This window comes from Ranitomeya variabilis, chromosome 7 (genome assembly GCF_051348905.1).
Source record: "Ranitomeya variabilis isolate aRanVar5 chromosome 7, aRanVar5.hap1, whole genome shotgun sequence".
Classification (NCBI taxonomy): Eukaryota; Metazoa; Chordata; class Amphibia; order Anura; family Dendrobatidae; genus Ranitomeya; species Ranitomeya variabilis.
Window position 1 is genome coordinate 191,671,152 of NC_135238.1, and position 16,929 is coordinate 191,688,080.

The 16,929-nt window shown below is 42.0% G+C and overlaps 1 protein-coding gene across 2 annotated transcripts in view; it reads left to right on the top strand.

Moving 5' to 3' along the window:
• The window catches only part of PDE1A (phosphodiesterase 1A), a 336,062-nt gene that overhangs the window by 133,934 nt on the left and 185,199 nt on the right, over nt 1-16,929 (top strand). The window contains exon 1 of one of the 2 annotated variants that reach the window (XM_077272586.1): nt 6,936-7,131. The exons of the other annotated variant lie outside the window; for it this stretch is intronic. Within the exon in view, the coding sequence (XP_077128701.1) occupies nt 7,079-7,131 (53 nt within the window). The 5' untranslated portion in view covers nt 6,936-7,078. Of the gene's footprint in view, nt 1-6,935; nt 7,132-16,929 lie in introns of those variants that run through there. 2 annotated transcript variants of the gene reach the window in all.

The window sequence follows — 16,929 nt, forward strand, 5'->3', positions numbered from 1 at the left end:
CAGAGAAGTACCAAGCAGAAAACAGGGGCAGTAGTCAGGGGACACACCGGGTCATACACAGCAAGGCACACACGCACAGAGGCACAAGGATTACAGAACAGTAACCTGGGTCAGCTACCTCAAACCGAGTAGACGGAAGTACAACCGACTCAGAACCCAAGAACTACCAGCATTAAATAGTCACCCCAGAACGAAAGATAGGCGGACTAATTTAACCCTGACCTGACCAGGAAGGAGTCAGAACCAGCCCATCCAGAGTCATGACATATTCTTTTTCTGAAAAACTGTGCCATTTTTTCTCCACACATACTTTTGATCATTGTGGCCAAAGAGTTAATAAATAATAATAATAATTTTATTCCTATAGCGCCAACATATTCCGCATCACTTTACATTTCATAGGGGGCTTGTACAGACAATAAAAATGCATTGCAGAATAACAATAATCACATAAATCAGATACCCAGAAGAGTGAGATCCCTGCTCGCAAGCTTACAATCTTTGAGGAAATAGGGTAAACACAAAAGGTGTAATTGTAACCATTGCTTGTATTGTACGATCCAGCCATCAATATAATAAATGGTGTTCACGCAATGCTGTATGAATCGGTTACCAACCAGTATGTGTACGGACACAGAGGGCTATTAAGTGCATGGAGGGTGTGTGAACAGATGATATGAGGGTCCTGCTTTTGAAGAAAAGTTTCTATGCACAAAACAGGTATAGTTAGATAAGTATGTTGAGGTGATAGGCCAGACAAAAGAAATGCATTTTTAGGGCACCCTTAAAACTGTGGGTATTGGGGATTAATCAAAGTGTTCTGGGCAATGCATTCCAAAGAATTGACATAGCTCATGTGAAGTCTTGGAGACCGTAATAGGAGGTTTGGATTATTGATGATGTTAATCTTAGGTCATTAGCAGAACGGAGGGCACAGGTAGGGTGATAGACTGAGACGAGGAAGGAGATGTAGGGTGATGCTGAAGCGTGGAATGCTTTGTGGGTGAAAGTGACATCATGCACTGAACAGGGTCGGGAGAAGATCAGGTCCAGCGTTTTTACGTCTTCATGTGTAGGAGACTTAGTAAGCTGTGAAAAGATGAAGGAGCAGATTACAGATAAAAGGTGAGTGGCAGATGGGGAGAGGCGATGACCAATGGGGATGTTACAGTCCCTCATAATGAGGGTGGGGATGTCACAGTATAGAAAATGTGGAAGTTAGGTGGAAAAGTGATCCAAGAACTGATGGGAGAGGCCCGGAGGGTGATACACAACTGCCACTCTTAGGGAGAAGGGTCAGTAAACTCTGACAGTGTGGGCCTAAAAAAAATGGAAGATAAGTGAGGGTACAGGGGGATAACCTGAAAAGTTCATTTGATTGATAGAGGCAGACCAACACCTCATCTTGTCTGCGCTCATGTGTGGAGGAAGGTGAAATATGTAGGCCACCATATGAAAGAGCAGCAGCGGCGGTGGTGTCTGACTGCTTGATCTAGGTTATGGAAATTTGAAAGGAAAAAGTAATAGATGTTGGATAGTTTATAACACGCTGATCATGAATTCCAGAGGGTCCAGTTAAAAGAGACAGCAGGTAATATTAATGAGATTCGCAGGGTCTCTGAGTATAGTAGGGGAGGATTTCAATTTAGTATTACAAGAAGTGCTGGGATTGGGAGAGATGTCCCCAGTGACTAGGAGAAAAGGGGTAAAGAGAGTGAGCAGATGGTTAATTGATTTGTGAGAGAGTCTGTTATGCTGTATGGTGGGAGTGAATGGATCTGTGCAGTTTAGGATTGTGTAAAGAGCATGAGTGCTGTACATAGGAGAGGATGGAGTGCAAAGAGTTTGTGCAAGGACGGCAGATGTGAGTGAATGCAGCAGCCAGAAAAATAAATTGTACAAATATGTATGGTGAATAATTTTTGCAATCCAAATGTTCTGGAAGTAGGTTTCTTTGAATGTCCTACCTGTCTCCTGTCCTGTCTAACTGCCATATTTAACTGCCAGGCACTGGCATACAATGTGCATAAGTGTCCCCTACATAAATGCTTCCTCAAAGCGCTGTCTGAATATATAGGAGGTTTGTTCTTAGATCTATCACTAATTTGACTCAGAGTTTTATTTTAAACTCATCGGTCAACAGGACTTGCTTCCAACATGCATCAGGCTTGTTTTGATGTTCTTTTGCATACTTCTGACGCTGAATTTTATGGTGAACGCAGGAGAAGTTTTCTTCTGATGACTCTTGCATGAAGGCCATATCTGTTCAGGTGTCTCTGAACAGTAGAACAATGTACCACAACTCCAGAATCTGCTAAATCTTTCTCAAGGTTTTTTGCAGTCAATTGGGGGTTTTGATTTACTTCTCTAGCAATACTACAAGCAGCTCTCACTGACATTTTGCTTGGTCTCCTAGACCTTATCTTGATCTCCACTGATCCTGTCAACTGGCATTTCTTATCTTACATTCCAAACTGAGCAAAGGGTGACTTGAAAAAACTTTGCTATCTTAATATAACCTCCTGCTTTGTGGGCCTCCACCATTTTCAGAGTGCTAGACAGCTGCTTAGAAGAACCCATGGCTGCTGTTTTTTGGCACAAGGTTATTGGAGGCTGGGATTTTATAAAGCTGGGAAATCTGCATCACCTGACCTTTCCTAATGATGATAGTGAACAATCCATAGCCCTAACAGGCTAATTAAGATCTGAAACCTTGGTCAAAGTTACCTGAGCACACAAACATTCAAGGGTGTCCAAACTTTTGCATCAGTCCATTTTCCCTTTTGTAATTTTTAAAATGTAAAAGATGAAAAAATTTATATTTTTTGCCTAAAATACAAAGGAAATGTGTCATCTTTAACCTTAGGCCTTTTAGAGATAATTTCATCTTCCACTTGCTTAACTGTTCACAATAACAGTCATTTTGACCAGGGGTGCCAAACTTTTACATGCCACTGTATTGTTATCGGGGCATTGCTTAGCTATGTGCCATAAATAAGATTTTCTCAAAAAACGTTTTCTAGGGATCCAGTAAGCAAAGCATTGTGATGTGTGGTACTCAATTGTGCTGACAGATTCTCTTTAAATATAGACTTAAACATGGGTAACGGAAAATTACTGAAAGCCCCATAAGGCTGTGTGATAGTAGATGTTAGTGTGACGGTTTGGTAAAATAGTGATCAGGTGGGTGAAAATGATGGCAAAATTGCAGTCAAGAATGGCACATGACACATTTACCTGTAGCAGAGGCCTCATACAGATGACAGAATCTAACACACCACACAAGTGGCCTCAGATAATCTGAATACTTTTGAAGAACAGTATGGCATGTTGTTTTTGGAAAACTGCTGAGATGAAATGATTCTACTTATTTTCTTCAACAAAGAGAAAGGCTTCTACGAGGTGTGTAAGTTCTGAGAAAGGGATGATATCTACCAACTTTTCACATCAGGAACTCATTTTCTTGTGATTAAATGGAAGTTTATAGAAGCAGAAGAGATGATTTAGGAAATGAAAGTGTACCTATTACTCAAGATATCTTTTCTGAAAATGCTGTTGTGTCTGCTATTTGAGAAATAACAAGATTAATGGTCATTATATGACTTGCATCCTGCATTTTTCAAAAGTTTTCTCACCGGCAGGCTTTATCTGTAGTTTTCAGTTTTCTATGAATCAGTGTGAGAAGATTAGCTACTATGATATCTCCTACACTGCAGAAGCAGAGGCATTCCTGCTCTTCTTTGTCTGTTGAGCACGTTCAGAAGTAGCACCATGGAAGAGATTACACAGCGGTGCTGAGCTTTGTGGCTGTGAATCCAGATCTGACATCAGCTAAATCACTCATTCACTTCAGCACACTCTTCCTGTCTTATTTCCCTACGATAGTTTTCTCACTCCACCCCCCAGTCCTTCTTCCCCTTTTCCTTCACCATAGAGTATAATAGGTGATGATGAACCCTGACACATCGCTGTGCTGGCGGTTCATAGGACAGATTTTAGCTGTTTGTCAGAGTGTCTGGTGAGTTCAGGAGAGAGAAGAATATGTGGCTCACAAGATGAGAAAGAAGTAGAATTCACTGATAATATTAAGTTTTTTAATCATACTTGCTTCTACTATTCGTTCATGAAAAGCGTATAAAATTTTGACAATTTGAAACACACAAGGTTTAGGGCTTCACAACAATGAAAGTAGAAAATTGCTCTCACAACTCTGTTATCGGGTGTCCCGGGACCAGGGGCTCCTTCCCTGTCCCTAATGCTAGGGGGTGCTCTAGCACGCCCTGTTCCCTGAGTTACTTGTAAAGGTGAAGATGCCAGGGCCACATACCTTGCCTTGTCTCCTGAATCCGCCCTCAGTCTGTACCCTTCCCCCACTCAGGGGAGAAGGGAGTAGTAGTACACCATAGTACACCAACCAGACTAACAGGGTAATATGAACAGGGGTAACAGAAAATACCAAACATACAAATATACACTCACATATAACAGAGGTATGCACCGGGGAGTGGAGGATGAGGTTAAACCAGAGTAGGAGAACAAAATTAATCACACTCACAAAACCAAGCAGCTGTCATAGATAAATCCACCAACCAACTACTCAAATAACCACCACAGCTGTCCTGCTAGCCATGCAGCATAAGCTAGCTCTGACAATGTGTGTCAGTCAGGACCCAGATTATATAGGGGATAGGAGTGGCTAACAGTGCACAGCTGTGAGCCTTAGCTCCAGGAGCTCCCAACAAAGCAGATTAACCCCTGCACTGCCCAAAGAAATTTATACCGTTTAATAAATAGGTGAAGTGCTTCTATTCAGCGCAGAAGTAGGAGAATTCAGATGCTGCGGACTTCTGACTACTGTCTGTCGTGATAAACCAGTGACAATTGCTGTCAATTTGGGCTAAATATGTGGCAATAGCACTACTCCATAATAATACATCCATCCTTCCATGCATGGTTGCTGTAATTTCGCTATATGCTTGTCATGCTCTCTACCCACCACTGTGAGCTATGGACCACAATCATGGGTGGTCAGGGCACCACCTATTTAACCCTTTCCCATGTGATCATACAGAAAATTTACATCATAGGAGAGTGTCTCTTCTCCAGCAGGCTGTTGTACGTGTACATTAAGGTTATTGATAGCTGCCCTGCAGCTCTCTCAGGAAGGACCCCAATCTATGCTATCACAGCACAGAGGGCTCCCTTTCCTTTGTTGATGTCAGCAGCAATCGTAAGGACTGACTGGACAATTGCGGGGTCCTGGGGAAGTTATGAGGTTAAGTCACAGGGCAGCACGGTGGCTCAGTGGTTAGCACTGCAGCCTTGCAGCGCTGGACTCCTGGGTTCAAATCTCTCCAAGGACAACATCTACAAAGAGTTTGTATGTTCTTCCTGTGTTTGCATGGGTTTCCTCCGGGTGCTCCGGTTTCCTCCCACATTCCAAAGACATACTGATAGGGAATTTAGATTGTGAGCCCCATCGGGGACAGTGATGATAATGTGAGCAAACTGGAAAGCGCTGCGGCATATGTTAGCACTATATAAAAATAAAGATTATTATTATTAAGTGCAGGAGTTGTGGCACAATCAGAGTTTTTAGAGGCAGCATGCAGCAGATCTCAGAAAGCTGTCCCCACCTCCACCACCATTTTCTCTGCCTATTATCTATTGACAGTAAGCTACTAATCAGTGCTGGGGGCGGTTGGACCAGGTGGCACGAGGACACCAGTCCAGCAGTGATAATCTCTTGCTGATAAAGCACAACATATTCCATAGCACTTAACAATTTTAGGAAGGACTTGTACAGGCAATAAACAACTTATAGAATAACACATATCTCAACAGATACTAAAAGGAGTGAGGGTCCTGCTTGCAAGAAAACAGCAGCACACAGCCTAATAAGTGACACATCCCTGAAATCTGTGTCTCAGTCCCTAACTCATGGTGTTCTCAGATTACATAGAAAAAAAACCTACTGACAGACTCCCTTTAATTTTAACATTGAAAAATAAGAAGCTAACAGTGGAATTGCTTTTGATGCATTTGTGCATATTACGAAAATGTAATTAAGTGCTACCAAATATTTACCCAAAATGACACCTAAGAAACTTGTGTCATAAAAAAAATAAACATTTTTAAATAGCTACGCAGCCTTAAAAAAAATCGTGGGGTAATCCGAAAAATGTTTATATTTTCTTATATTTTACAAGAACAACATTTCAGTTTATTCCATTGGCACATTCATGTGTCACACGCACATATGCCACCATTATATAACATCACAATGACGGATTATATGTTTTCTAAATGCCACATTCTGGAATTCCTTATGAGGCCGAAAAAAAAAAAAAAAGAAGTGCCATAACACAGAATAAGTCTTTAATTTGTATGTTGTTATATCTCAACATCATCCAGGAGTGAATAAAAGCCAGATTGTAAAGTAATTATAATCTCTTGAAAGGCGGCCAGCCACACAGACGATCCGTCTTCATTAATCTGTGCGCAGTTCTTCTAACTGAACAAACTTTCTAAAGACGTTTACATGGAAAACTTAAGGACAGCCCCAAAACTTTTATTCTGAAAAAAAAAAAAAAAAATCAGTTTGTCTTTCAGCAGTGGTTGGGACGCTCTGGATTGCCCATATGTTTTAGGAGCTATGACGGATACGAGCAGCACTTATTCTCATAGCTGTAGTATGAGAACTTGCTGAGCACTTTTTTTTTTTTTTCTCCTGAAGTTTGAAATGCTCTTGGCTGAGTTTCACTTTTCCTTGCAGACTTGAGTCGTCTGTGACTGTGGCCCTTCTCCTTTTCTCAGTCAACTTTAAACATGTGCTTTGGTCCCGTCCGCTCTCTCCGGTTGTGTGCAAACTCCCGTGGCCTCAATGGATTGTTTTCGCACAGCAGTTAAAGAAAGAAAACACACAACGCACAACCTACTTTGGAAAGTGACTGTAGCACAATAGCTGAAGGTCAATATTACTTTTTTTTTTCCTTGTTGGACTTTTTTTTAACTTTTAGTCTAACTTTTTTTTTCTTAATTCTCTGGAAAACAAAATTATACATTTCCTAAGATTTAAATGGGTGACGCCATTACAGTTAAGAAAAAGCATCTTCAAAAGCCGATATTTCGGTAAGTTTACTTTTGCTTACTAGTTTGGGTTATAGTTATTCAAACTTTGTTGTTGTTTATTATAGAGCAAACTTAGGCTCATAATGGGTTAATTGGGAACTTTGACAGCGAGATAAGGTTTTCTCTGCTTAAATCCTTGATTTACTTCTGCTCCTATGAGGAGCGTGACATGAAGAAGGTCTCCCAGGGTTTTTTTTTTTTAATTCATGGCTCTTTGATCTTGGATGCTTTTGTTACTAAACTGTGTTTTTGGCATCTCCTGTGTCTTTTAATAATGCATTTCCAGAAGTGGATGCAGAATGCAGGGTTATACTAAAAGTTTTCAGATGCTCGGCACACATCAGAGAATAGCTCAGCTCCAGTTCTGCATTATATTTATTGTGGCTATTATTATAACGTTTTCTGTCTTTACTGAAGACCTGCTGGGGCGCATACACTTTATATGACACATTTACCGTATTCTCCTTGTTCGCGGGTATACATGTAATATTTTTCGCAATAACTTAATTTGATGCAGTTTGATCTAGAAGGACATCTGTGCACCAGGTCTGGCAATATAACTATCATAACTTGATAAATACGCGATATTGCGACTTCTCTGCTGCAGCCATTTTCATATTAAAAAAAAAACCAATTTCTGAGATGTCCTAAGTCAGCATCAAAGGATTGCACCGGTTTTGTTATAGATGGATTGATGGTGTCCTTATTAGTTTGTACACATATAGATAAGGTCACATCTCAACTCCATAATTCATTTGCGAATATACGATTAAATTAATATGCACAAAATCAATTCAGCTTTCTCTTATATAATGCAGCTTTTTCGTTTACACGTTTTTCCTATGAAACCATGTAGCTTTATTACAAATGTTTGGTATTTGGGGTGTGGATGTTGCATATGGTATTAGCTGTAATTGGACCTCTCGCGTTAGTGAAAAGGGAAGTACAGAACTAGGTCATAATTTTAGGATTTGAAAACATCCTTTATGTGGTTCAAACAAAAATATTTGCAAAAATATTAATCTAGCACTAGATGGTTGATGATTGATTTTTAGATACAAATTATTGCAATTTTTTTTGTTAAAATGTCATGGGAGGAAGCTGGATTTCTAAACCTAATATTATACCTTGTCCAAGTCTAGATTTTCAAGATTGAGCTGAAATATGAAGTACGTAGTTGCCATAAGTGACATTTTGTCAAAGTGACTGCAATATTAGTGGCTGCTCCAGTTATTGGGTGGTCATAAGAAAGTTAAAGGGAACCTGTCACCTGAATTTGGCGGGTCCCTTTTTGGGTCATATGGGCGGTGTTTTCGGGTCTTTTATTAACCCCTTTCTTTCCCGCTGGCCGCACGCTGGTCGCGAAATTAACTTGACGTTGATTCACTTTCCTCCCTAGTTAACACGTGCGCAAAGCAATTTTGCCTTGCGCACGCGCAGTATGCTTTGCCCAACTGCGGGCAAAGCCGAAAACCATTAGTGCGCATGCGCCAGCGCACTATGTCCCGGAAGTATTTCGCTGTGTTCCAGGACATAGTGCGCCGGCGCATGCACACTAACGGTTTTCGGCTTTGCCCGCAGTCGGGCAAAGCATACTGCAAGATTGCTTTGCGCACGCGTTAACTAGGGAGGAAAGCGAATCAACGTCAAGTCAATTTCGCGACCAGCGTGCGGCCAGCGGGAAAAAAAGGGGTTAATAAAAGACCCGAAAACACCTCCCATATGACCCAAAAAAGGACCAGCCAAATTCAGGTGACAGGTTCCCTTTAAGTAAACTTTCTTGTAAGTGTAAAGAACCACAAAGAAAAAAGCAAACCTTACATTTTATCTGAAAGGTTCCAAACACTTTGGAGTAATTTCTTAAAAGTGTAGTCCAGGACTTTTGAATACTTGTTTTACTGCAACTTTTAGTCACCTGTTAGTTCCCTGTCAATCCAGTGCTACTGCTTCGGTGGTCCCTACTGGTCGATGTTTACTTTGCGCAACGTTTACAGTCCATACAGCTACACGACCGATAAAGCCAATCACAGCCTCAGCAGTAATGCCTGCCTGTAAAGGTACCTTCACACGAAGCGACGCTGCAGCGATAGCGACAACGATGCCGATCGCTGCAGCGTCGCTGTTTGATCGCTGGAGAGCTGTCACACAGACCGCTCTCCAGCGACCAACGATGCCGAGGTCCCCGGGTAACCAGGGTAAACATCGGGTTGCTAAGCGCAGGGCCGCGCTTAGTAACCCGATGTTTACCCTGGTTACCAGCGTAAAAGTAAAAAAAACAAACAGCTCATACTTACATGCGTCCCCCAGCGTCTGCTTCCTGACACTGACTGAGCTCCGGCCCTAACAGCAGAGCGGTGACGTCACCGCTGTGCTTTCACTTTCACTTTAGGTGCCGGCGCTCAGTAAGTGTCAGGAAGCGGACGCTGGGGGACGCATGTAAGTATGTGCTGTTTGTTTTTTTTACTTTTATGCTGGTAACCAGGGTAAACATCGGGTTACTAAGCGCGGCCCTGCGCTTGGTAACCCGATGTTTACCCTGGTTACCAGTGTAAAACATCGCTGGGTATCGTTGCTTTTGCTTTCAAACACAACGATACACAGCGATCGGACGACCAAATAAAGTTCTGGACTTTATTCAGCGACCAGCGACATCACAGCAGGATCCTGATCGCTGCTGCGTGTCAAACGAAACGATATCGCTAGCCAGGACGCTGCAACGTCACGGATCGCTAGCGATGTCGTTTCGTGTGAAGGTACCTTTAGGCAAAAGACTGCTAAGGCCATACATGGGGGCATCACCGGCTGCCGAAGTCATGTGGATGTATAGCATGTGATCACTGTAGCAAAGTAATTAAAGTTTATCCAGAACCACTGGAGTGGTGGAGGATTAAACAGGTGAGTAACAGTTACATTTTTATTTTTTCATATTCCCTACTGTCACAAAACCTTTTTCAGGACTAACAGCATACAAGCTCTAAACTCGTAGACCTGTGCTCCCAGTTTCTCTGGTCCCCATTTTCCTCTTCCTCTTTTTGTGCTATATAGCTTTTTATTATTCTTTGTTTTAATGTCACAATAAAAGTCATGCTTTAAAAACTCTAATTCACACTTTGCGGTTGGTGGATTTTTCCTCTTTACGACTGTTGTTGCCCAGAAGCTGGTCTGGAGTCTCTGTGCACCGCACCCTTATTGAGGCAGTTTCTACAATTACAATTGGTGAGCTGATATATTTTTCCCTTTTCCCTTTCCTTGATCTGTTTTTTTTTTCACATCCTTCTGCTCCCGCTCTTTGAACATCCTTAGTCAGATTTTCCCTTCAGGAGAAATGTACAGCCAGCAGCATCTTCCTCTAACAATATCAGCTGTTTGCTTAGGATGGGAGAAACTGTAATCCAAAAAGGGTCTATCTTCATAAGACAAGCTGTGATGACATAGCCTTTATTCTTAATTAAACCAGACATATTTTTCTTTGGTTGGTCAAGAGACATAGGCCATTGTTCATATGAGCCTAAATGTAGACTCTTGAATTGATTATTGTGTTGCTCTCCTTGGAGGACAGGGGTGCAGGGTCACCAAACAATCAATGTTTGCTGATATGCTATTTACCTATTGTATAAGTCCATGTCGTTTGTTGACCTTTAAACAGTGAAGGGCAAACTATGCAGATTGATTACATACTCAAACAATGAAAGTTGACCTCATCGCACCTTCGCCATGACCTGTGGATGATGGCCTTAAGGACAGATGTGGAAATAAAAAGGACCTTTACCCTTCTGCAATGGGACTCTACAGAACCACAGCCAGGACTTCAACCAGAGGGTTCAGATTTGAGGCACTCTACAGGAAGTTAGATTAAGGGACCACAGCTCTACAGAACAGCAGCCAGGACTTCATCCAGAGGGATACAGATTTGAGGCACTCTACAGGAAGTCAGATTAAGGGACCACAGCCCTAGCTAGAGGAATGCAGATCTGATCCATTGACCATCACTGAACCCATATAGACATTCAGAGAAGTCAAGGTGGGACCATCTGGTCACCTGGCCCCATAGAGACATTCGGAGAAGCTAGGTTGAGACCATCTGGTCACCTGGCTCCATGGAGATGTTTGGAGAAGCCAGGTTGGGACCATATGGTCACCTGGACCAATATAAACATTTGGAGAAGCCACCTTGGGACAATCAGGTCACCTGGCCACATCCCTCAATGGACTGTCAGCTTCCTAAGCTTGTCATTACTTTCTCTCTGTGGGTGCCCGCTAAAAGTGGGGTGCCTCTAGTGAGTTAATTGGCACTGGAAGCCCCAAAGTCGCAGCTGCTCTAATCCTGGTGATCAGACGGAAGGTGTTGTGAATTCTGCTCTTGGGCTCCCTCCGGTGGTTGTTGGTGGTAGTGCAGTTGTCTTGGGGTTGTAATCCAGGGCCGGTGTTTTTGCTGATTGCAGCTCTACTAGGTATTTAGGTTTGCAGGATCCATGAGTCCTTGCCAGTTGTCCATTGTTCTTGGAGGGATTGCATCTCTCTCTGGTTCCTCATGCCCTGCTGCCAATTCAGCTAAGATAAGTGTCTGTTTTTTTGTCTCTGTGCACACATGCAGTGTGCTTTGCAATTCAGTGCAATTCATTGTGTTTTTGTCCAGCTTAGACTTTGTTTGGATTTTTCAGTCATGCTGGATTCTCAGGAGATGCAGATATACTTTCTATGTCTTTAGTTAGATGTAGAATATTTGTATTATCTGGTGTGGATATTTTTAGGATTTTCATACTGACCGCTTAGAATTCTGTCCTTTCCTTTTCTATTTAGCTAGAAGTGCCTCTTTTGCTAAATCCTGTTTTTCTGCCTGCGTGTGTCTTTCCTCTTATACTCACAGTCAATATTTGTGGGGGGCTGCCTATCCTTTGGGGTTCTGCTCTGAGGCAAGATAGAATTCCTATTTCCATCTATAGGGGTATTTAGTCCTCCGGCTGTGTCGAGGTGTCTAGGACGTGTTAGGTACATCCCACGGCTACTTCTAGTTGCGGTGTTAGTTTAGGGTTTGCGGTCAGTACAGGTACCACCTACTCCTGAGAAAGTCTCTCATGCGGCTCCAAGGTCACCGGATCATAACAGGAAGGGTGACAATCTGTAATTTGCACCATCTTATGCACTTGCTGGGACTGTTCTATATGTAATTGTCTGTTAGTGGTTCAATAAAGTATTGCCACACTCTTTTACCCTCACCCTGTGTTGTATGAGTAGTATTCTGCCCACGGGAAAGAAGAGCGGGCATTCATTGGGATGAGCCCTGGTCCATGCGGTCTTTCTGAAGGCAGCCGGGCCTCTGGACGAGAGCAGCCACTGACCCTTGTGTCTCCACACAAGCCCTTTAATTGATCATAAATAGTATGATCTATCAATCAAAAGGTCATATCATTATCTGAAGAAGTTTGAACGTTGGTAACCCTAAAGGAACTGGAAGGGTGAAGGACTATAGTTTTCTATTCAAAGTGAACAGATGCCAATTAGAAATAATGGACACAGCAAAAACCTCCAAATTCTCTCATGGATCAGGCATGGCCACCTAGTCATTAAAAATGAGAAACAAGACCATCTTGATCTTGCTAATTGTTGAGGTTTCTCATTGCTGTTTAACCCCCACTGACCTGACTATGAAAAGTTTTATGAGCATTTCATCCAAATATGCCTTTAACCTTACGAGTATTTAAAGTTGCAGTACAGCCAATTCCACTTTTATTTTAAACTAAACAGTTCATGGACTTGTAATGGCTTTTCTGGCGTAGATGATATGCGTTTCTCAGAGGCTTAGAAAATAAGTTCTTCCAAGGTCACCAATAAGGTAACTGTTTATACTGAACTACCATGAAAAGTCTTTAAATATAATCATAATGTACAGTGAGAACAGACTACACAAATTGTCATCGTCCTCTGAACTACATGGTTCACATTCATTTTTCTTCTGCCTTTGCTGTCATCATTTGTATGACAAAAAAAGTAAAAAACATTTGTTGGCCATTATATGGATAACCGGTATATGTTTTTTTGGAAAGTTCTCTATTATGGCATTCTTAAGTATTAGGCTATGCTCCCACTATTAGTTTTTGATGGTGAGTATTTTTGCTGTTGTCAAAAACACAGTGCCTACAGTTCCAGCAACATGGATGGGATTTATAGAAATCTCATGTCCACTATGCTTTTATTTTACTCAGGGTTTCTGACCTGCGGTGCGTGTTTCAAATCCGCAAAATGTCAATTTCTCTTTCGGGTGCTGAGTTTTATGTGCAGACTTTATCCATAAAATTTAATTACATGTGAAAAAGCCGCAGGTAAAAAAGCACACGTGTGTTTTTAGTACGTTTCTGTAGTGGAAAGAAATGAATTTTTGTCCAAGCCAAATACCAGGAAGAATCAAAAACAAAGCAGCTTTGTTTAAAACATAACATACCAACAAGAAAAAAAACGCAGCGTCAAAAACGTGATAAAAACACATGTAAAAACTGCACCCAAAAATGCAATGAAATATTACAAGTACCATAATTTACTTAATAAGTGCAGAAATGGTGAACAAAATCTGCAACATCAAAAACTCACCAAATACTCATTGAGAGAACGTAGCCTAAAATTGTATTAGATCCAGAAAATCTGCAGATTAAAATGCACATACGTATTTAGTGTTTCCGCAATTTTAACACACTAAAAACTCATGTAATTCGCACATGAAGCCAAATATCAAGAAGTATCAAAAACAAAACAGCTTTATGTAAAACGTGACACACCAGTAAGACAAAAACCGCAGCATCAAAAATGCGCTAAAAACTTGTGTAAAAAAATACACTCAAAAAATGCAAGTGATCTACTTTACTTAACCCCTTTCTGACGTCAGATGGAAAAGTACATCCGACGTCAGAAACTCCGCTTTGAGGTGGGCTCCGGCGGTGAGCCCACCTCAAAGCCGCGACATGTCAGCTGTTTTCAACAGCTGACATGTGCCCGCAATAGGCGAGTGTGGAATCGCGATCCATCCGCGCCTATTAACTAGTCAAACTCTGACAGCAGCATTTAACGTGCGTTTCTGGCTATCGGGCCGGAAATACGCGCACCCCTGACCCCGTCATGTGATCGGGGGTCAGCGGTGCATCGGCATGACAAACAGAGGTCTCCTTGAGACCTCTATGGTTATTTATGCCAGATTGCTATGAGCGCCACCCTGTGGTCGGCACTTATAGCAATGCTGTAATTCTACTACATAGTGGTGATCTGAGCATCGCCTCTATATAGCATACGCGATCAAGGTATGGCAGCTTCTAGTCTCCCATGGAGGCTATTGAAGCATGCCAAAAGTAGAAAAAAAAACGTGTTTAAAAATATGAAAAAAAATAAAACCATAAAAGTTCAAATCACCCCCTTTTGCCCCATTCAAAATAAAACAATAAAAATAAAATCAAACCTACACATATTTTGTATCGCCGCGTTCAGAATCGCCCGATCTATAAGTAAAAAAGGATTAGCCTGATCACTAAACGGTGTAGCTAGAAAAAGAATCGAAACGCCAGTATTACATTGTTTTGGTTGCCATGACATTTCAATAATGGGTGATCAAAAGATCGTATCTATACAAATGTCATATCATTAAAAACGTCAGCTCGGTGCGCAAAAAATCAAGCCCTCACCCAACCCCAGATCACGAAAAATGGGAACGCTATGGGTATCGGAAAATTGTACAATTTTTTTAGCAAATTTGGGAATTTTTTTTCTCATCACTTAGGGCTGTCCCACACGTCCAGATAATTCCGGTACCGGAAAAAATCGGTACCGGAGTTATCCGTGTCCGTGTGCCCGTGAGCTCACATAGGCCATACGTGCGGCACACGTGTGCCGCCCGTGTGCCGAGTGGGTACCACACGGAGCGTGCAGGAGACAGCGCTAAAGTTTAGCGCTGTCCCCTGCATCGTGCTGAAGCCGCGATTCATATCTTCTGTGCAGCAGCGTTTGCTGCATAGAAGATATGAATAATAGTGTTTAAAAGAAAGATCTATCTGTCCGCCGCCCTCCCACCCCCTGTGCACCCCCCCACCCCCTGTGCGCCCCCCCCGCTGTTCTGAAAATACTCACCCGCTTCCCTCGTTGGCTGTCGCGGCTTTCTGTCCTGCCTTTCTGCCTTCTACTGTATGCGGTCACGTGGGGCCGCTCATTTACAGTCATGAATAGGCGGCTCCACCCCTATGGGAGGTGGAGCCACATATTCATGACTCTAATCGGCGGCCCCACGTGACCGCATACAGTAGAAGGCAGGAAGGCAGGACAGGAAGCCGCGACAGCCAACGAGGGGAGCGAAAAACGAAAACGCAAAACCGAAAAAAGCTTCGGTCATGAAGGGGTTAATAGGTGCAGAAAATCCGCAGCATCAAAAACTAATCAAAGGCTCATTGTGGGAATGTAGCCTAGGAATTGAGGGAGTCTTTCAGTCATTAAGTTACAAAAAGTGTTTGTTTTCTTCTCTTTGGCTACATTCACACAACCGTATTTTCGGTCTGTATTTCAAATGAGACTCGCCCATTCAAGTTTATAGGTGCACAAAAAAAAAAAAAGGAACCTGTATAGGTACATCCAATGATGCCTCCCCTTGTTTGCTGTAGACTCTGACGATGAGCCTGCAACTTTTCCAACACATGCCAGCTCATTTCATCAGCTGACATGTGCCCCTAAGAGCCGCAGGTGGAATCGCGATCCACCTTCGGCTGTTAACATGTTAAATGCCGCTGTCATTCTCTGACAGTGGCATTTAACCTGCCTGTGTTGGAAGTGTGTCACAAACCCCGCCTATTGGTGCCCATGTCACATGACCGCAGGTTGCTCATAGGTTGGCATGACAACCTGGAGTCTGCAGGAGAACCCTGTGGTTGCCAGTGGCCAGCGCTCATAGCTGATAAGCATTTGAAGCTGAACCCTGCTATGTGTAGCACAATCGATCAGAAGATTGCAGCTTATAGTCTCCCATGGAGACTATTGAAGCAAGTTAAAAAGTTTTTAAAAATATAAAAACAAGTAAAAAAGTGAAAGTTTAAATCACCCCTCATTCAAAAAAATGTGAAATAAAATACACATATTTAGTATTGCCGCATTTAGAAATGCCCAATCTATCAAGATCTAAAAAGAATTTATCTGTAAACGGCGTAACGATAAAAAAAAAAATCAAAAATCAAAATGCATTAAAATGTAATAACAGGAGATCAAAATATTATATCTACACCAAAATGATAGCAATAAAAATATCAGCTCGACACGCAAAAAATTAGCCCTCACCCAGCTCCAGATCAAAAATGGAGCCGCTATGCGTCTCTGAAGATGCCGACTTTTTTTTACAAACTTTTGAATTTTTTTTCACCACTTAAATAAAAAATAACCTACAAATGTATGGTATCTGTGAACTTGTAATGACCTGGAAAATCATATTGACAGGTCAGTTTTATAATTTGTTGAACATTAGAGATGGGCGAACCCGAACAGTAAAGTTCGGCAAAGAGAAAAGAATGAGCCAGCTCACCCACAGCGACATACGGCTTGCTGAAGCACAAAACTTGTGCGGTCACATGTGCAGCACTGATGAGAAAAAGGAGATGTGTTCCGGCTTCTTTGAATGCAAAAATTTATTAGAAATTACTTCTTAAAGCAACCATGGCAATGTTCACATAGTTTCAAACGACCAAGGCGTCCTTTATCAAACCGGATCTGGAACACATCTCCTTTTTCTCATCAGTAAAGTTCGGCGTCTGTACGGAACACCTTCTGTTCAGGCATGGACAC